Source organism: Pelobates fuscus, chromosome 3, assembly GCF_036172605.1.
Source record: "Pelobates fuscus isolate aPelFus1 chromosome 3, aPelFus1.pri, whole genome shotgun sequence".
In the NCBI taxonomy this organism is placed as follows: Eukaryota; Metazoa; Chordata; class Amphibia; order Anura; family Pelobatidae; genus Pelobates; species Pelobates fuscus.
Genome location: NC_086319.1, coordinates 421,869,373 through 421,890,855, shown reverse-complemented (window position 1 = coordinate 421,890,855; position 21,483 = coordinate 421,869,373). Strand labels below are relative to the sequence as shown.

At 48.6% G+C, this 21,483-nt stretch overlaps 1 protein-coding gene across 3 annotated transcripts in view; it reads left to right on the top strand.

The window, feature by feature from the left end:
• The window catches only part of ACTL6B (actin like 6B), a 110,675-nt gene that overhangs the window by 73,327 nt on the left and 15,865 nt on the right, over positions 1–21,483 (top strand). For 2 of the 3 annotated variants that reach the window (XM_063449798.1, XM_063449799.1), the window contains 3 exons: positions 7,607–7,668; positions 20,418–20,532; positions 21,267–21,347. In XM_063449798.1, coding sequence (XP_063305868.1) covers positions 7,607–7,668; positions 20,418–20,532; positions 21,267–21,347 — 258 coding nt within the window. Of the gene's footprint in view, positions 1–7,606; positions 7,669–20,397; positions 20,533–21,266; positions 21,348–21,483 lie in introns of all 3 variants that reach the window. The other variant, XM_063449800.1, reaches the window with a different exon arrangement.

The following is a 21,483-nucleotide window of genomic DNA, read 5'->3' as shown; positions in this document are numbered from 1 at the left end:
AAGTATATTTTAAACTGTATGCATAATGGGATTATGTGTCACATTAAGGGGAGGGGATGTGTGGGAGGTAACATCTATGTCATTGGTTCTTTTATGCCTCCCCCTAGGTGTGGCCTGTATGTGTGAGTTGGAAATAAAAGCCAGGCTGGATGAGCCAGTCCTTAGTTCCTTTTTTACCCTCAAAGTGATGTGTCGTCTCATTATTGGGGGGGAGGATTTATTGCATGCTGTTCCAGTTGACTGCTAGGAGTGCAAGCCTGTTCGTATGGTTCCTATTCAATGGTCTACAGCATTCCTATGCTTGAGAAGGTTCATATGCTGCATCGGTTCGGTGATTGTGGTGTCTGCCAGAGTGCTTGGAGTCCTCAGGAAGCGCTAGGAGCATCCATTAACGGAGGTACCCAGTCGGGGTGCCAGGCGATCCGTTACATATATATATATATATATATATATATATATATATATATATATATATATATATATATATAAATATATATATATATATATAGAAAGAATGATTTGGGGTGAAGCCATGCACAATAAAACTAAACTTGAGAAATCATGTTTCCACAACTATCCAGGGCCGTCTTTAACGCGGAGCGAACAAGGTAGCTGTCCCAGGCCCAGTTACTGCTGGGGGGCCCAAAGCAGCTGCCCATGGACCCACTGCCCTCAACAATTTTGGCATAACTACTGCCAATGCTGGTGGTGTGCTGCACCGGGGCCCTCACGCCGGGGGGCTCATCAGATGGCCTATGCATTTAGGACCACTTGATGGGTATCGCTGACCAGGAGATCCAGTCGGGCACCGCAGAGTTTTAATAGTATTACCGGGCCCCTGTAGTATCGGCAACCTGGTAGGCAGTGACGGCCTGCTATAAACAGAGAGCGCCGCGCAGGAGTGAGCTACTGCAGACTCCCCACACATCAGCCTCAGCCAGCAGTGCCACAAGCAAGTCAGCCTCCTGCAGACAATTTTGCAACAAGCTAGGAAAAAAATTCCTTCTTGACCCCAGAATGGCAGTCAGATTTATCCTTGGATCAAGCAGTTATTACCCTACATTGAAAGATTATATCCTTGAATATTCTGTTTTCGCAAGTATGCATCTAGTAGCTGTTCGAACATCTGTATGGACTTTGATAAAACCACTTCTTCAGGCAGATAATTCCATATCCTGATTGTTCTTACAGTAAAGAAACATTTCCTTTGCCTTAGACAAAACCTTCTTTCTTCCAGTCTAAACGCATGACCTATGTAAAGTCCGGTTTGTATTGGCCCTGAATATATTTGTATAATGTTATCATATCCCCTCTCAGGCGACGTTTTTCTAAACTAAATAGGTTTAAATTTGTTAACCTTTCTTCATAGCTGATATGCTCCATTCCTTTTATTAATTTTGTAGCCCGCCTCTGCACTATTTCTAGTGCCATAATATCCTTCTTTAGAACAGGTGCCCAAAATTGCACAGCATATTCAATATGTGATCTTACCAGTGATTTATAAAGAGGCAAAATGATATTCTCGTCCCGAGAATGAATGCCCTTTTTTAGTGGCCTTGGCCACTGCTGATTGACATTGCACATTGTTGCATAGTTTGTTGTCTATAACAATTCCCAAGTCCTTTTTGTGTGTTGTTATCCCTAATTCGCTTCCATTAAGGGTATACGTTGCTTGTGCATTCTTTACGCCGAAGTGCATAACTTTGCATTTTTCAACATTAAATTTCATCTGCCATTTGAGTGCCCAGTCCCCCAGTCTATCTAAATCCCTCTGCAGCAAAGTAATATCTTGCTCACATTGTATTATTTTACAGAGTTTTGTGTCATCTGCAAACACTGATACATGACTTTCAATGCTGTCTTCAAGATCATTTATAAACATGTTAAATAGAAGGGGTCCCAGAACAGACCCCTGAGGGACACCACTTGCCACCTCTGTCCAGCTTGAAAATTTACCATTAATGACAACTCTTTGTACTCTGTTTTTAAGCCAATGTTCTACCCAAGAACAAGCATTTTCATCTAGACCGATTTCCTTGAGTTTGAACACTAATCTATTGTGTGGAACTGTATCAAATGCCTTGGCAAAATCCAAATAGATCACATCCACTGCAACACCCTGATCTATACTTCTACTTACTTCTTCATAGAATGCAATTAAATTAGTTTGACACGACCTGTGCTTCATAAAACCGTGCTGATTTTTGCTGATAACCACGTTCTTCTCAAGGAATTCTTGAATATTATCCCTTAATAACCTTTCAAATATTTTCCCAGCCACAGAAGTTAAGCTCACAGGTCTATAATTTCCAGCCAAGGATTTGAACCCTTTTTGAATATAGTACTTGTGGATGGATACCGTCAGGCCCTGGAGCTTTGTTTATATTAACTTTCTTTAGTTGCTGCAGCACCTTGTCTTGAGTTAACCAATTACAATTATTCTGCAAGTTTTTAGTAGCAATCATTTGCACATCTATTGCCATGGGTTCTTCCTTAACATATACAGAGGAGAAATAGTTATTTAAAATTCCTGCCTTTTCCTGGTCTTCATTAACTTTTCAGTTTTTAGTGTATTATTGGCTTCCTTATATCTTTTATAAGATGCATCTGATTTGTCCGATTTAAATGCTTTAAATGCCCTTTAAATGCCCTCTCTTGTTTTACTTCTCTACTAAGCCACATTGGTTCTAATTTGCTTCTTTTATATTTATTTCCCAATGGTACATACTGAGAAATGTACCTCTTTAATATTTGTTTGAAGATGTTCCATTTATCCTCAGTGTTCTTTTCATTAAAGAGTTTATGCCAGTCAATATATTGTAAAGCTGACCTTAACTTATTGAAATTGGCCTTTTTAAAATTATACGTTTTAGTATACCCCCTACACTTCTCCCCTTTACCAAAGAGACTATCCAGACTCCAGACCTCCAATCGGTCTGGGGCTCTGATAGTCGGTCGGCCTTTCTCACCTGGTGTAGCTGTCCCGGTGTTCTCCTGCCACATGTGTCCAGTGGGAAATCCATAGTCTGGGGAAAAAGTAACCAGGGTGCTCTCTCTCCTGGTTGGACAAAGCTGTTGCTGGAGAGAAGGGGTAACAGGCTCCTCTCCCTGCGACGTCCTTTCTTGTAGTAGGGGAAAACAAACCACCTCCGCTTCGAATACATTGTCCTGTTGTTGGGGACCAGGACAGACTGTCCATATCTCCAGTGGAGCAGAGACTACGGTCCCACCTGCACTGTTGTGGGGCTTACTGTCTCCCCTTAGTGGGCTATGCTGCTGCTGGGGAGGGAGGATGCTGCTCTCCACCCCCAATAAAACACACTGCCGCTGGGGAGTGGAGACGATGTTCTCCACTCCCTGCACTTTACACTGCCGCTGGGGACCTGGGCCAACTGCCCAGTCTCCCTGTAGCTTGGGCGCAGAGACCACGGTCCCATCTGCCTTGGTGAGGGGCTTAGTGTCTCCCCTTGGTGGGTCATGCCTCTGCTGGGGAGTGGGGGTAACCGGCTCCTCTCCCTGTGACACCCTCTCTTGTTGTAGGGGAAACAAACTGCCTCCCAGACCAATACATTGTCTTGTTGTTGGAGACCAGGACAGACTGTCCATATCCCCAGTGGTGCAGGTGCAGAGACTATGGTCCCATTTGCACCGTTGTGGGGCTTAACATCTCCCCTTGGTGGGTTAGGCTGCCGCTGGAGAGCGGGTGTAACAAGCTTCTCTCTGAACTGTAGACTGCCTCTGGGGAGAATGGGTAACCCGCTCCTCTCCCTGACAATCTCTCTGCTGGTGGAGAGGGGGACCCACTGTCTCCCCTTTCAATATTTTGTCCTGCGGCTGGGGTGCGAGACTGATGGTCTCTGCTCCCTGCAGGACACTCTGCCGCTGGGGAGGAAGGACGGCACCTTCCGCTCCCTGGGGTACACTCTGCCGCTGGGGAGGTAGGACGGCACCTTCCGCTCCCTGGGGTACACACTGCCGCTGGGGAGGAAGGACGGCACCTTCAGCTCCCTGGGGTACACACTGTCGCTGGGGAGGAAGGACGGCACCTTCAGCTCCCTGGGGTACACACTGTCGCTGGGGAGGAAGGACGACCTCTTCAGCTCCCTGGGGTACACACTGCCGCTGGGGAGGAAGGACGGCACCTTCAGCTCCCTGGGGTACACACTGCCGCTGGGGATGAAGGACGGCATCTTCAGCTCCCTGGGGTACACACTGCCGCTGGGGAGGAAGGACGACCCCTTCAGCTCCCTGGGGTACACACTGCCGCTGGGGAGGAAGGACGACACCTTCAGCTCCCTGGGACACACACTGCCGCTGGGGAGGAAGGACGGCACCTTCAGCTCCCTGGGATACACACTGCCGCTGGGGAGGAAGGACGACACCTTTAGCTCCCTGGGATACACACTGCCGCTGGGGAGGAAGGATGACCCCTTCAGCTCCCTGGGGTACACACTGCCGCTGGGGAGGAAGGACGACCCCTTCAGCTCCCTGGGATACACACTGCCGCTGGGGAGGAAGGACGACCCCTTCAGCTCCCTGGGATACACACTGCCGCTGGGGAGGAAGGACGACACCTTTAGCTCCCTGGGATACACACTGCCGCTGGGGAGGAAGGACGACACCTTCAGCTCCCTGGGATACACACTGCCGCTGGGGAGGAAGGATGACACCTTTAGCTCCCTGGGATACACACTGCCGCTGGGGAGGAAGGACGACACCTTCAGCTCCCTGGGGTACACACTGCCGCTGGGGAGGAAGGACGACACCTTCAGCTCCCTGGGGTACACACTGCTGCTGGGGAGGAAGGACGACACCTTCAGCTCCCTGGGATACACACTGCCGCTGGGGAGGAAGGATGACACCTTTAGCTCCCTGGGATACACACTGCCGCTGGGGAGGAAGGACGACACCTTCAGCTCCCTGGGGTACACACTGCCGCTGGGGAGGAAGGACGACACCTTCAGCCCCCTGGGGTACACCCTGCCGCTGGGGAGGAAGGACGGCACCTTCAGCTCCCTGGGATACACACTGCCGCTGGGGAGGAAGGACGACACCTTTAGCTCCCTGGGATACACGGAACGGTTATCTTCGTTATTTTATTGTTTTGTACTCCCGAAAGAGACCGACCGCTTAACCTGAATTCATAAAACTCTTTTGTGCAGACGCCTCATGTGCGGTCGGTCTAACCTATACCCCGGTGGCGTTTCAGCTGCGTACGTGGGATCTTAGTGCTTTCTGGATATGTTGGGCGCTGAGATGCAGGCTATCCGGGGATATAGGACTTGAGGGGGTACCTAATTGTAAAGTGTGCATTTTGGGGTGTTTAGTTATGTATGTCCTGGACCTGAGAGTTAATGTAATTATGGGTGTACTTTTACTGTAGTCCCCTCTCAGGTCCAGTGGGGAATGCCCCTGGAATATGTTATAGAAAACCCTTTGCATGGGGACTTGCATACAAGGCCAGTTGTGGCTGCCAATAATTGATTTCCACTTCACCCTCAACACAGAGCCTTGTCTCGTGATTGCAGGGAACAGCTATACCTGCTTTATTACTGCTTGGGAATACTACAGCATTACTCACACTAGGGGGAAATGACATCTCTGGCGGCGGAAACCCCTCTTCTCTTGGGGTGGCTGCCACAATCTTATCTCACTTTCCCCCTAACCTCCATCTTATCTCACTTCCCCCTATCCTCCATCTGATCTCACTTTCACCCTATCCTCCATCTGATCTCACTTTCACCCTATCCTCCATCTGATCTCACTTTCCCCTATCCTCCACCTTATCTCACTTTCCCCCTATCCTCCATCTGATCTCACTTTCACCCTATCCTCCATCTGATCTCACTTTCCCCTATCCTCCACCTTATCTCACTTTCCCCCTATCCTCCATCTTATCTCACTTTCACCCTATCCTCCATCTGATCTCACTTTCCCCTATCCTCCACCTTATCTCACTTTCCCCCTATCCTCCATCTTATCTCACTTTCCCCCTATCCTCCATCTGATCTCACTTTCACCCTATCCTCCATCTGATCTCACTTTCACCCTATCCTCCATCTGATCTCACCTTCCCCCTATCCTCCATCTGATCTCCCCTCCCCCTATCCTCCATCTGATCTCACGTTCCCCCTATCCTCCATCTTATCTCACTTTCCCCCTATCCTCCATCTGATCTCACTTTCACCCTATCCTCCATCTGATCTCACTTTCACCCTATCCTCCATCTGATCTCACCTTCCCCCTATCCTCCATCTGATCTCACCTTCCCCCTATCCTCCATCTGATCTCACTTTCACCCTATCCTCCATCTAATCTCACTTTCACCCTCTCCTCCATCTAATCTCACTTTCCCCCTATCCTCCATCTTATCTCACTTTCACCCTCTCCTCCATGTAATCTCACTTTCCCCCTATCCTCCATCTTATCTCACTTTCCCCCTATCCTCTATCTAATCTCACTTTCCCCCCTATCCTCCATCTTATCTCACTTTCACCCTATCCTCTATCTAATCTCACTTTCACCCTATCCTCCATCTTATCTCACTTTCCCCCTATCCTCCATGTAATCTCACTTTCCCCCTATCCTCCATCTTATCTCACTTTCCCCCTATCCTCCATGTAATCTCACTTTCCCCCTATCCTCCATCTTATCTCACTTTCACCCTATCCTCCATCTGATCTCACTTTCCCCCTATCATCTATCTAATCTCACTTTCCCCCTATCCTCCATCTTATCTCACTTTCACCCTATCCTCCATCTAATCTCACTTTCCCCCTATCCTCCATCTTATCTCACTTTCACCCTCTCCTCCATGTAATCTCACTTTCCCCCTATCCTCCATCTTATCTCACTTTCACCCTATCCTCTATCTAATCTCACTTACACCCTATCCTCCATCTTATCTCACTTTCACCCTATCCTCCATCTAATCTCACTTTCCCCCTATCCTCCATCTTATCTCACTTTCACCCTCTCCTCCATGTAATCTCACTTTCCCCCTATCCTCCATCTTATCTCACTTTCACCCTATCCTCCATCTAATCTCACTTTCACCCTCTCCTCCATCTAATCTCACTTTCCCCCTATCCTCCATCTTATCTCACTTTCACCCTCTCCTCCATGTAATCTCACTTTCCCCCTATCCTCTATCTAATCTCACTTTCCCCCCTATCCTCCATCTTATCTCACTTTCACCCTATCCTCTATCTAATCTCACTTTCACCCTATCCTCCATCTTATCTCACTTTCCCCCTATCCTCCATCTAATCTCACTTTCCCCCTATCCTCCATCTTATCTCACTTTCACCCTATCCTCCATCTGATCTCACTTTCCCCCTATACTCTATCTAATCTCACTTTCCCCCTATCCTCCATCTTATCTCACTTTCACCCTATCCTCCATCTAATCTCACTTACACCCTATCCTCCATCTTATCTCACTTTCACCCTATCCTCCATCTAATCTCACTTACACCCTATCCTCCATCTTATCTCACTTTCACCCTATCCTCCATCTGATCTCACTTTCACCCTATCCTCCATCTTATCTCACTTTCACTCTCTCATTTTCCTACTGCTCACTCAATGTTTTCCTTTCTCCCAGGAAGTGATACAGGATTTTCAGGCGTCCGTGCTTCAAGTGTCAGACTCCCCATATGATGAACAGTGAGTACCTACAATGTTGCACCCACAAGAGAATGCCTGTGTATTATACACATCTAACTGCTGCACAGCACCCCGATATATGACCTGTGTATTATACACTGATCACACTGTGTGGACATTTTTTGGTGTTATTTTTAGCAGTATAATTTAAATTAACCACAATGTTCCCTAAAAAATATCAATTATAATGTTACAAAATGAAAAAAGTAAAATTCAGCGAAGTGCAGCGAAAGTGTGTTTCTGGTTAACTAAAAATAAATAAATATTGCAGCGAACCCGCGGTAACCCATTTTCCACCCAGTAACCGGACGACACACAGTTCCAAGGGTACAACAACACTTTATTGGCCACATTTGGCTTTATACTTTTCCCCATGCAAGGGGTGGATCACACACAAAGACAACGTCCCCTCCCAGGGTCATCCCAGGGGTCATATAACGAATCTGGAACTCCAGCCCCTTTGTCCCCTTTTCCCGCCACCCATCCTTAGGGTTTTCCCACCTCCGATGACCAGGGGATCTTCATCCCATGAGCCTCTGTACCTGGGAGCCCCAGCGCAGGAAGGCTTCCCGCCTCCTGGACTCCCAGTTACAGAAAGCCCACTAAACCGCCATTGTCCCCAAAGAGTGTCCCCACCAATCTCAGGGACCCCCAGAATGACAACCGCCATGAACAGCCTCCGTTCGCGGGGTCCCTGGGTGAAATCAGGCAAGTGAAGCATCTCCTTTCAGGACACAAATGCCCCCCCTGGCCACTGCTCGTCTATATTCACACTTATGTTGCGAGTTGCCAACGCTCTAATTGATTGGTGCGAATATTCCACGGGGCACTGGTGAGGTCCTCTTTTGGGAACTGATCCACAAATGCTCTCCCTGGATGGCGTTCGTCTAACGAACAGGCCGCCACCCAGGGTAGGCACGCGCCGAGGCTTCCCTTGCGGTTTTTGGTTTGTACACCTCATTACGAGGTGCGAACGTTCTAAGACAACATTCTAATTGGGGTTCCGTGGTGGTCCCCATTCGGGAGGTGAATGGGTTCCCTTTGTGATGGCACCTCCCGAACGGGGAGCAGGCAGTTTGGGGTGAACACACATAGCAACTACAGGAGCAAGATAGGGAAAATACTGAAAAGGGAGAGAGAACACATGCCCAAACAGTACACACACAACAGGGAAATCAGAGCAACGCACAGTTTAGCAGCAGTTCCGCTACACAGCTCCTCCTTAACCACTAGCCGACATCTGCAGGCAGATCCCAACGGATCAGCCTGTGGATGTCCGGGGGAAGTACCCACGGATCACTTGTCCAGAGCTGTCTGTCTGGACAACCCGTCACCATTGCCATTCTGATTGCAGGGTCTGTAATAGATGGTAAAGTCATACGGTTGTAGGGCCAGGCTCCACCTTAACAACCTGGTATTGTCCCCAGAGACCCGGGTCCATGAGCAGTTTAAATGGCTGTCCATAGGGCTGTAGGTTTTTGAGGGCCCACACCACCGTCAGGCACTGCTTTTCGATGGCGGCGTAGCTTACCTCCCTGGGTAATAGCTTCCTGATGAGGTAAGCCATGGGGTGTTCTCCGCCATCGTCCCCAACTTGGCTCAGTACTGCTCCCAATCCAAACATACATCCTGTTCCAAATTATTATGCAAATTCTATTTAAGTGTCACAAAGATTAAATATTTTGTTTTTCAGTTTAACTCATGGATGGCATTGTGTCTCAGGGCTCTTTTGATCACTGAAAACTATCTCGGACACCTGTGATAATTAGATTGCCAGGTGAGCCCAATTTAAGGGAAAACTACTAAAGGAGGGTGTTCCACATTATTAAGCAGAGCACCATTTTCATGCAATATGGGGAAGAAAAAGGATCTCTCTGCTGCTGAAAAAAGTTTAAATAGTTCAATGCCTTGGATGAGGTATGAAAACATTAGATATTTCACGAAAACCTAAGCGTGATCATCGCACTATTTAGAGATTTGTGGCTGATTCAGAGCACAGACGGGTTCGTGCAGATAAAGGCACATTGAGGAAGATTTCTGCCAGATCCATGCATCGGATCAAGAGAGCAGCTGCTAAAATACCATTACATAGCAGCATACAGATATTTGAAGCTGCTGGTACCTCTGGGGACATCAAGGTGTAGAGTCCTCCAGAGTTTTGCACTGTGCATAAACCTTCTATTCGGCCACCACTAACCAATGCTCACAAGCAGAAACCGCTGCATTGGGCAGAAAAATACATGAAGACTAATTTTCAAACAATCCTGTTCACTAATGGAACAGGATGGATGGAGTAGTGGATGGTTGGTGGACGGCCACCCTGTTCCAACAAGGCTGCGACATCAGCAAGGCGGTGGTGGTTATGTTTTCGGCCGAAATAATGTGAAGAGAGCTGTTCGGCCCCCTTTAGGGTCCCCGAAGGTGTAAAGATGACCTCTGCAAAGTATGTGGAGTTTCTGACTGACCACTTTCTTCCCTGGTACAGAAGGAAGAACTATGCTTTCCGTAATAAAATCATCTTCATGCATGACAATTAGTGATGTCGCGAACATAAAATTTTCCGTTCGCGAACGGCTAACGCGAACTCCCGCAAATGTTCGCGAACTGACGAACCGCCATAGACTTCAATAGGCAGGCGAATTTTAAAACTCACAGGGACTCTTTCTGGCCACATTAGTGATCGAAAAGTTGTTTCAAGGGGACTAACACCTGGACTGTGGCATGCCGGAGGGGGATCCATGGCAAAACTCCCATGGAAAATTACATTTGATGCAGAGTCTGGTTTTAATCCATGAAGGGCATAAATCACCTAACATTCCTAAATTGTTTGGAATAACGTGCTTTAAAACATCAGGTATGATGTTGTATCGATCAGGTAGTGTAAGGGTTACGTCCGCTTCACAGTGACAGACCAAACTCCCCATTTAATGCACCGCAAACAGTTCATTTGCACAACCACAAACTCCCCATTTGCACAAGGTTGGATACCAAGCTAGCCATGTCCCGTTCCTTTTCCTCACTGATGTCATTGAAGGTCTCTTCCTCCACCCAGCCACGTACAACACCAAGCCCCCTGGGACGCCTGCTGTGTTTGGTCTTCCACCTCCTCAAAGCCACCTTCCTCCTCTGACTCCTCTTCTTCAGACTCCTCTCTCTGCATTGCCTCTCTCTGCGTTATTATAAGGTGTGTTAAGTAGTACTATTCCTATCAGTTTAATCCCTGTTACGTCCCCTATCAGGGAATGTGTATATGGCATCGATTTTAGGAACCGGGAGATGGAAAAAGATGCTTGGTCGGTCCTCCTACTTCAAATTTGGGGCACTGCGCGTGTAATCTAATGTGCCACCAGATAGGAGTGGTGTGTTAAGTAGTCCCCCTCATCAGGCCTTTTTTAGTCGAATGTATCGCCCACTGTCATCCCTCATTCATCTTAATAAAGGTGAAGTAATCTAGACTTTTTTGACCTAGGCAACTTCTCTTCTCAGTGACAATACCTCCTGCTGCACTGAAGGTCCTTTCTGACAGGACACTTGAAGCGGGGCAGGCCAGAAGTTCTATTGCAAATTGGGATAGCTCAGGCCACAGGTCAAGCCTGTGGCCTGAGGGGTTCATCGCTCCTCAGAGTGTCGATATCTGCAGTTAAGGCGAGGTAGTCTGCTACCTGTCGGTCGAGTCGTTCTCTGAGGGTGGAACCCGAAGGGCTGTGGCGATGTGTAGGACTTAAAAAGCTCTGCATGTCCTCCATCAACAACACGTCTGTAAAGCGTCCTGTCCTTGCCGGCGTGGTAGTGGGAGGAGGAGGATTACTTTCACCGTACGGCCTCGGGAATTCGATATGGGCTTTGCTGCAGGAGTTGCTGGTCTGGCGTTTTCCACCTGGTGGTAACTCCGGGGAGGTTGGAGAACATCTCCCTCCTGGCAGCCAGCATCTGCTGCGCCTGGCTGAGTTCATGGTGGGTTAGTCGGTCCCCTAATTGGACTTCCTCTATGGACCCTGCCTGAGCTCCCTCCTCCAGGAGGTCAAGCAGGGGAAGATTATCGTAATCTTTTGAAGGCAGGGGCGCATATAGCGGCCGCATACTCTGTCCACTCGTGGTAGGGTTTCAGCATGTTAACATGGTACCCGAGCAAGGGCCGATCACATAGGTAATGTCACATTCCCATTCCACTACCCGGTATGGGCCCTGCCAGGCAGCCTGTAGCCTGTCATGCTGGACGGGTTTTAAAACTAAACCTTCTGTCCCACCTGAAAGCTGCGGCTCCTGGCTCCCTTATCATATCATGTGCGCTAGCGCCTCTGGGCCGTCTGGAGGTTCCCCCGCACCAAGTGGGTGAGCTCCGCCAGGCGGTCCCTAAACTCCAGGACATATGGGATGATTGGGGTTCCTCCTTGTTCCCCAGCTCCCTCCCAGTGCTCTCTGACTAGGTCTAAGGGTCCTCTAACTCACCTGCCAAACACCAGGGTGACTGCCTTGGGGTACCGCGTCGCATAGTCCATGACGGTCAGAATGTATTTCTTTCCAGAGGTACTAGGCTTAGTTAGAGGACCTATAATGTCAACAACTACCCTGCTGAAGGAGTCTTCAATGACCCGTCGGGGCTGGAGATTGGCCTTGTGCCGGTCGGCCCTTTTCCCCACCCTCTGGCAGACATCACAGGTCTGGCAGTACTGCCAGTACTCAGAGATACCTGGCCAAAAGTAGCTTTGGGTGAGTCGACTCTCAATACAACTCCGCCCCAAATGCCCAGCCAGAGGAATGTTGTGAGCTATCTTCAGTAGCTAATGTCGATATTTCCTGGGAGCCACCAGCTGCTTGGTGGTAGTAGAAGCTGACCCTGGTTTTCTTGTCTCCACTATGCGCTACAGTAGTCCCTGATCTCATGTGAACCGTTCCCCATCCCTCCCTACCTGACCAGATGCCCTATAAACCTGAAGAGTGGGGTCTAATATTACCTCCCTTTCAAACTCAGCCGGGGTATCCCAGGGTACGGGGCTCGGGGCAGGTTCACTGGGCACTGAGGGCAAGGGATTTGCACGGGTGTCCCAGGGGTAGGGTGGCTAGCACAGGGTTTTTTCTTACGTGGTCGTCTGCGGGGTACCTGGTTGTGGAGGTGGGTATGGGAGCCTACCTGAGCTTTAGAGTGTGAGCCGTCATGGGTGGTGCGGGCTTGTTGACGGGTTATCACGGGTTGAGCTTCTTCAGGAGCCTGGAGGTGTACATAGATGGAGATGAGATGACCCAGGTCATTGCCGAGGAGCACCTCCGCGAGTAGCTTGTCCATGAGGCCAACTGTCACCCTTCTGTTTCCGCGCCCCAGTCGAGGTGGACTTGTGCAGTGGGAAGACAGTAGATCTCTCCCCCGGCCACTAAGACGGCGACTGTCCCGCCAGTCTTCTGAGTCGCAGGTATGAGTGGGGAGTGGACTAGGGTGAGGGTGGCCACGGTATCCCTCAGACTCTACACGGTGCGTCCGTTCAGCTGTACGGGCTGCCGGTGGTGGTCTCTGTTGTCGTAGGTGGCTTGGAGGGGATTGGCTTCATGGAAATAGGACAAGGTTGCTTCACTGGAGGTTGGAGGATCCGTGATGGCAGCCTGGTAACAATGCGCTGCCACTCTCGGGGGGTGGGGAGCCACAGTGTTGATGAACTGGGGGCACTCTCGCTTGATGTGCAGAGGCTGGCGTCACTTGAAACAGATCGGCTCGGCCCCAGACGGAGCCTGTGGGGTTATGGTCCTAGCCAGGGGACCATGAGGTGGGAGAGCTGTAACCAGACTAGGTGGAGGTATGAGTCACGTGGGGTGGTCGGTAGCTGGGTAAGGGAGTAGGGCGTTGGGACCGCCTAGTGTCAGCGTACTTATCGCCCCATTTGGCGGCTTCAGCAAAGTTCTTGGACTGCCTATCCCTCACCCATTCCTGAGTTTCGGTGGAGAGACCGTTATAGAAGTGTTCCAGCAGAAACAGCTTGTGATAGACCCTCTGTCCCTGAATTTTAAAGTTCATGTGTCTTTTCGCCTAACCGTTCGACAAAGTACAGTTATGCCTTATATCAGTGTTTCCCAACCCAGTCCTCAAGGCACACCTACCAGTCCAGGATTTAGGGGTGACCCAGTTGTGTCTAAGGTGTTTTTTCTTTTTTTTTCTAAAAACACCTTAGCCACTGCTATGTAATCCCTAAATCCTGGACTGGTAGGTGTGCCTTGAGGACTGGGTTGGGAAACACTGCCTTATATCACCATTGTCCATTCGCCCAACGAAAGAACTACTGAACAACTGACCACCCAAATGGGGAGTGTGGCACTTGTTAACCTTATTGACACTTCTTAACACCTCCAAAAACCGCAAACAACTCAACGTTCTAAGCGGTCGACTGGGTGGTCGGCGTTCGTATGCCCGAACACGTGGCGGCGACCATCTTGGAATACGAATGCAGCCAGCTGCGTTTTGTCGTCAAGTGCATGGAACTATAATCGGACACTCGACAGCACGAACACCGCTAAGACTTCCATGTTCACGGATGTTAGGCACTATAAGTACGAAATGGACGACGTTCGGTAATAATATCTCCCGAACCCCTATGACTATGAGAACGGATGCGCGAACAGTTATTTTGTTTATAAACCCTAGTTTAATACCCTGGAAGGAGACCGGCCGCACAGTCTGATTCTATGGAACTATTCTGGGCAGGAGCCTTGTGTGCGGTCTGTCAGACATACAAATTCAATATAGATCCTGAACCCCTGAACCGATATGGGTGATGTTTTAATAAGTTGTTCCCCCAGATCAGGGCTATCATGGGATATGCTTTTTGTGGGGATACGATGTGTTTTGGGGTACTTTCAGATTGTATTAAAATTATGTTCTTTTTTCGCCTGGAGATAATTGAGTTAAAGACAGTAGTTGACGCAATTATCTCCCAGGCAGAGGGGAGGGACTGCATGTCCTGTATGGGAGTGTCACACTGTATAACTCTGTTATTATTGGTTGATAATTTTGTATCACTGTCCCCAACAAGGTCCACATGGGTGTATCCCTTGGATGGGGAATTGTTTAAAAGGCCAGTCTGGCTACCATTAAAACAGTCTTACTGCACCCTCAATACAGAGTCTTGTCTCTTATTGTATGGAACTGCTATATGACTATCACTACTAGCTCTTGTAAGAGCTTCTCTACTTGCAGTAATACTCCTCATACATGAGAGAAGGAAATCTCTGGTGGTGGAAACCCCTCTACAGTTGGGGTGACCGCTACACAGCTGAAATATCTCCTCGGGGGACTTCGCGTGTTGCGAGTCCACCAAATTCAGGACAGCTCTGTGGATGCGGCATGCCCACTCTGTATGGGAGTCCTTCTCCCCTTTTCTTGTCCCTCTGAACCTCCGCCGGTATGCCTCCGGAGTTATGACCATACCACTTTCACCGCATCATAGACCCGGATCTGGTCCCCTGGTATTGCTGGGTATGCCTCCGCAGCCCTGACGGTCAACTTACCAGCCAGGATGGTGACCCAATCTGCAGGACTGACTTCTAGCAGTAGGCACTGCCTGCAGGAAGTCTTCAATGCCCTCTTCTGAATCCATGAACTCCATGAAGGCATTATGGGGCAACTTCGGTTTCTGGGCAGAGGTAACCAGCCCCTCTCTTGTCCTTTGTTCCTCTGCTTGTGTGGGGGTCGCCCCCTGCGTCTGAGGCAGGATGAAGGCTTAGGTCTCAGAGATGAGCTTGGCCAGGAGTTCCGCTGAGGGAGCCCCTTTGAATAGGGCCAAGCACCCTCTGATTGCTTTGTTGAAGGACTCTTCTTCACCCTCCGGCTGTGGGGCAGCCACTTCATTTCTTTGCTGGTCATCCTCCATCAGATTGGCAATCAGGTTGGCAGGTTGCCCTCTGATTTCCCCCTTGCTTCCATCAAGTCTTGTAGGGTGTGCCTTTTTAGCGAATTATACTCCATGGGTCTGTTGGCAGGGATGTACGATCCCGTCACTTGCCACCAGTTGTAGTGGAACCGGGACAAAACGACTGGTTACCTCCGCTATTAATGAAAGAAAATATACATTTTCCCCCCAGTAACCGGACGACACACAGTTCCAGGGGTACAACACTTTATTGGCCACATTCGGCTTTATACTTTTTCCTATGCAAGGGGTGGATCACACATAAAGACAACACCCCCTCCCAGGGTCCTCCCCCTCTCAGGGGTCATATAACGGATCCGGAACCCCAGTCCCTTTGACCCCTGTTCCTGCCACTCAGTGTCCCCTCCCAGGGCCATCCCCCTCCAAGGGGTCTCCTGATGGAAACGGAACTCCAGTCCCTGTTCCCACCACCCATCCTCAGGGATTTCTCACCTTCAGTGACCAGGGGGTCTTCGTCCAATGAGCATCTGTACCTGGGAGCCACAGCGCGGGAACGTTTCCCGCCTCCTGGACTTCCAGTTACAGAAAGCCCACCAAACCGCCATTGTCCCCAAAGAGTGTCCCCACCAATCTTAGGGACCCCCAGAACGGTAACCTCCATGAACAGCCTCCGTTCGCGGGGTCCCTGGGTGAAACCAGGCAAGGGAAGCATCTCCTTTCGGGACACGAATGCTCCCCCTGGCCGCCGCTCGTCTATACGAACTGCAACCACCCAGGGAAGCACTCATTAAACTCACTGTCATGCCGAACTTACTGTCATGCCGAACTTACCTTTCTTTAATCGATTCCTCTTCTCTCCCTCTGTCAGGATATGTTCTTCATTTCTTCCTATCTGCTCTTCCTTTCTTTAAAACATAAGACAAAGTAGGTACTACTTGTATTATGGAGGTTTCCTACGCCTGACGATCTCTGACCAGCGGAGGAGCAAAGTGTGCTTCATTTCCGGTGGTCAGAGAAATTTTCCCACAATTCTTAGCTTTCCTCCCTGTTCCTGCGATGCATCCTGTCAGTATTGCCGAACGTCCTGTCACTTAGACAGGATGCCTGCAAAACTACCGAATTGCGTCCTAACAGAATGAGAACAGTTTCTCCATTCGTGTTAGAACTCAATTCAGGACTTTGTTTGGATCGGAATTTCATTCGAATTAATGAAACTCCGATCTGATTCCTGCCGCGGCTGCATCTTGCCCACGGTATTAGGGAGCTATCTACCAAAAGGCTGAAAGACCTAAATTGGTCCCAACCTGCCGCTCAGGGCAGGTCGTCCCCCCAACCCCCACCCCTGAGCGGCGGGTGGGGCCCTAAATTAAAATTTCCCCTTCCCCCCTTCCAAGGTGACTAGGGGTCCCCAAGTCCCTAGTCACCCCCCCCCCCCCCACCCAAATAAAAAAGAATCCCCTACCTATCCCCCCACCCTAAAATAGTGAGGGGGAATAAAATAACTACCTCTAAAAAATAAAATAAAACTTACCATTTGAGGTCTTCTTTTTTCTAAAATCATAAGTTTTTCAGACCCAAAAAAGGCCAAATAAAAACCATAATACCCGTCTTAATACCCGGACCTGCCCCTCCCTGCAATTAGGCTCAGAACACTCTGATTGGATGGCTCAAAATCCATCCAGAGTGTTCTGTGTCATTTTACACAGTGTGAGAAAATTCCAAAAAACCTTCCCACGCTGTGTAAATTGACTAGCACTCTGATTGGATGGATTTCAAACCATCCAATTAGAGTGTTCTGAGCCTAATTGCAGAAAAGCCTTTCCCTGCCCTGCAGAGCTCAGTCTGCGCCGTGCCCTCGCCAGGTGAAGATGGATTAATTTTTTTAGCATCAGGTTTTTACTTTTTCAGCAGATTTTTTTTCTGCGCTCTGGTTATTTTATTTTTTACAAGTTCGACGGGTATTATGGTTTTTATTTGGCCTTTTTTGGGCCTGAAAAATTAAGAATTTAGAAAAAAGAAGACATCAAATGGTAAGTTTTATTTTTTTACAGTTAGTTATTTTATTCCCCCCTCACTATTTTTAGGGTGAGGGGGGTAGGTAGGGGATTCTTTTCTATTTGGGTGGGGGGTGACAAGGGGCTTGGGGACCCCTAGTCACCTTGGAAGGGGGACTAGGGGTGGCCTCCACCCATCGCTCAGGGGTGGGGGCCAGAGGGGGGGAAGGACAATAGGTCCACTCCCCATTATCATTTATGGCCCCGACCCACTGCTCATGGGTGGGGGCCAGGGGGAGGACAATATGTTCCCCCCCATCCCTCATTATGCTTTAGGGCCCTCACCTGCCGCTCAGGTAGACATGTCCGTACTCGCAGTATAGCGAGTAGGGGCATTCGGGAGATTTTATGCTATTATGGGGGTCATATTGACCCCCCATAGAGTGAGGGAGGACATGGGGGGCTTAGGAAGTGGCGAAGAGCACTGCTCCTTGCCGCTTCTATCTTTACATTTTACAAGTAGGGAGCTGCGAGCCGGTAGCTCCCTCCTTGTAATAAACTGAACGAACGAACAAACGAACACTGATATTCAGTGTTTGTTTGTTCGTCTGACATTTCTATTCATTCATTCGTCTTTCTGACGAATGAATGAATAGATGAAATTCCCGTTTGCATGTGTTTAACTGGGCATGTGCGGTAATTTCATAGTGCTATCTAGTGTGTGCAGATGACGTGTCCCACAGGGACTTCATCTACCCACACAAAGATGGCGGCGCCCTGAATATAGGTCGGGGCAGAAAATAAAGATTAAAAAATAGGTAATGGGGGGGGATCTTAGGGGGATTTGGGGGTGACTAGGGGCTCAGTTAGATGTAGTGGAGTCGGGAGGGGGGTTAAAAAAAAAAAACGGGATTGAGTCATGACAGTGCCGCTTTAATTACTTCCCTTGCGGTTTCACACTTATGTTGCGAGTTGCCAACGTTCTAATTGATTGGTGCGAACATTCCAAGGGGCACTGGGGAGGTCCTTGTTCATGAACTGAATGAGGTGGGAAGCAATCCACGAATGCTCCCCCTGGATGGCGTTTGTCTAGCGAACGAGCCCCCACCTAGGGTAGACACGTGGCGAAGCTTCGCCTTGCAGGCTCAGGCACTGAAGGTAGTGGTGTTATGGAGACAGGCTCAGGCACTGAGGGTGGTGGTGTTGTGGAGACAGGCTCAGGCACTGAGGGTGGTGGTGTTGTGGAGACAGGCTCAGGCACTGAGGGTGGTGGTGTTGTGGAGACAGGCTCAGGCTCTGAGGGTAGTTACTGAGACATGGTATAATGAGAAAAATGACTGGCACATAGCAATACCAGGGTACTCTTTACATAGAAAAGACAGGGAAGGCAAGAAAAAAAGGAAAGGTGGCCCTGTATGTGAAGGATAGCATAAAATCTAGCCTAATAAAAGTTAGTGTGGCGAACATAGAGTCCATCTGGATTACGTTAGAATTTGGTAATCACACAGTAACTTGTGTAGGTGTGATTTATAGGCCCCCAGGACAAATAGAAGAGTTAAATAATTTACTAGTTGAGGAAATAGCTAAAATGACAATGAAGGCGAAAGTTATCATCATGGGTGACTTTAATCTTCCTGATGTGAATTGGAAAACAAAAATAGCTGCTTGTGCCAGGAGCACACATATTCTAAACTCCCTACTGGGATTGTCTCCAAAACAAGTCGTTGAGGAGCCAACTCGTAAAGAGGCCATACTAGATTTAGTGTTGGTTTACTTTGCTGAGAGGGTAGTGGATGCATGGAATAGCCTTCCAGCTGAAGTGGTGGAGGTTAACACAGTAAAGGATTTTAAGAATGCGTGGGATATGCATAAGGCTATATTAACTATAAGATAAGGCCAGGGACTAATGAAAATATTTAGAAAACTGGGCAGATTAGATGGGCCGAATGGTTCTTATCTGCCGTCATATTCTATGTTTCTATGTTTGTGGTTTTGACACCTTTTTACGAGGTGCGAACGTTCTAAGACAACATTGTAATTGGGGTTTCGTCGTGGTCCCTGTTCGGGAGGTGAATGGATTCCCTTCGCGACGGCACCCCCCGAACGGGGAGCAGGCAGTTTTGCGCGAACACACATAGCAACTACAGGAGCAAGATAGGAAAAATACTGAAAAGGGAGAGAGAACACATGCCCAAACAGTACACAAACAACAGGGAAATCAGGGCAATGCACAGTTTAGCGGAAGTCCCGCTACAAATATAAACGGGTCCTTCTCTCGGAGGCGGTCTTATACACACAAGTAATTTGTGGTGTGGGTAAATAACTGAAGGGGCTGGCCTTGAATAGACCTCTTTTCCTGTGCGGGGTTTAATTTTCCATAGTGATTACCTGTCATAGAATGTTGTCTTACACACCCAGTATAATTGCAGCCACATGTTTCACATTGTCTTCCTTTTCATTTACTGCTGTGGAGGAATGGATGGGAGATTATTGGGCAGTTGATTGAGGGTCTTCCAGACATCTCATACATTTACTTATCCCTATGTGATGGTTGGCTCCATCTCTGGACTTTTTCAGGGAATTTGAGCCATTTTTGAACGATATATTTAGTAAATTGTTGTGTAAAATTCTGAGGATAGTAAAGTTAGTAAATCTCCCCCAGATTGCTGCCTCTGATTTGCTCAGAATTTCTATTCACAAACATGTGTAGCTAGTGAATTATGTTATGTGTTACAAAACCGCAGGCAGGACAAGTGGATGCCCAAAAACAGAGTCCTCCCATACAGCAAAACAAGGCTGTGCGTTTACATTCCAAAGTAAGGGAACCCAGGCTGCATGTTACCCCCATGTGCCCTTAATTCATATTGCTCTCTGTGTGACAGATACCATGTCCTCACCCTAGGGTGGCTGCCCAGATGCCCACAGTCCACTATGAGATGCCCAACGGATATAATACAGATTATGGAGCTGAGAGACTGCGAATCCCTGAGGGGCTGTTTGACCCATCCAATGTTAAGGTGTCCATACCTCTCTATTACTGACCCAATCCCCCTCCTATTACTGACCCAATCTCTCATCTGATCCAATCCCCCTCCTATTACTGACCCAATCCCCATCCTATTACTGACCCAATCCCTCATCTGATCCAATCCCCCTCCTATTACTGACCCAATCCCCCTCCTATTACTGATCCAATCCCTCATCTGATCCAATCCCCCTCCTATTACTGACCCAATCCCTCATCTGATCCAATCCACCTCCTATTACTGACCCAATCCCTCATCTGATCCATTCCCCCTCCTATTACTGATGCAATCCCTCATCTGATCCAATCCCCCATATGATCCAATCCCCCTCCTATAACTGATCAACTCTCCCTTATATTACTGATCCAATCCCCCTATTACTGATCCAATCCCTCATCTGACCCAATCCCCCACCTGTTACTGACCCAATCCCCCTCCTATTACTGACCCAATCCTTCTCCTATTACTGACCCAATCCTTCTCCTATTACCCACCCAATTCGTTACTGATTCATTTTATTGTCCCTGTTATTGATTCTTTTATTGGCCCCCAGTTACTGACCCCCTGTTATTGTCCTCTTTAATGTCCCCCACTGTTACTGACCTCTTTGTTTGCTCCATGTTACTGACCCCTTTATTGTCCCCGTCCCCCCTCCTCCCCTGTTACTGACCCAAACAACCCTCCTCTCCATTTGGGTGAATATATTGACTTTCTGCTTTTCTCAGGGCCTTTCAGGTAACACCATGCTGGGTGTCGGCCATGTTGTCACCAGTAGCATCGGAATGTGTGATATAGACATCCGGCCTGTGAGTGTCTCCTATATTCTCCTGGAATGCACAGTGTAAAATGAAAATAGAGTCAACAGCACAAGGAGTAATGGGGGAGAGAATATCAGGCATAATGGGCAATATCAGGAATGTTGTTAACTGGGGAGAGGCCATG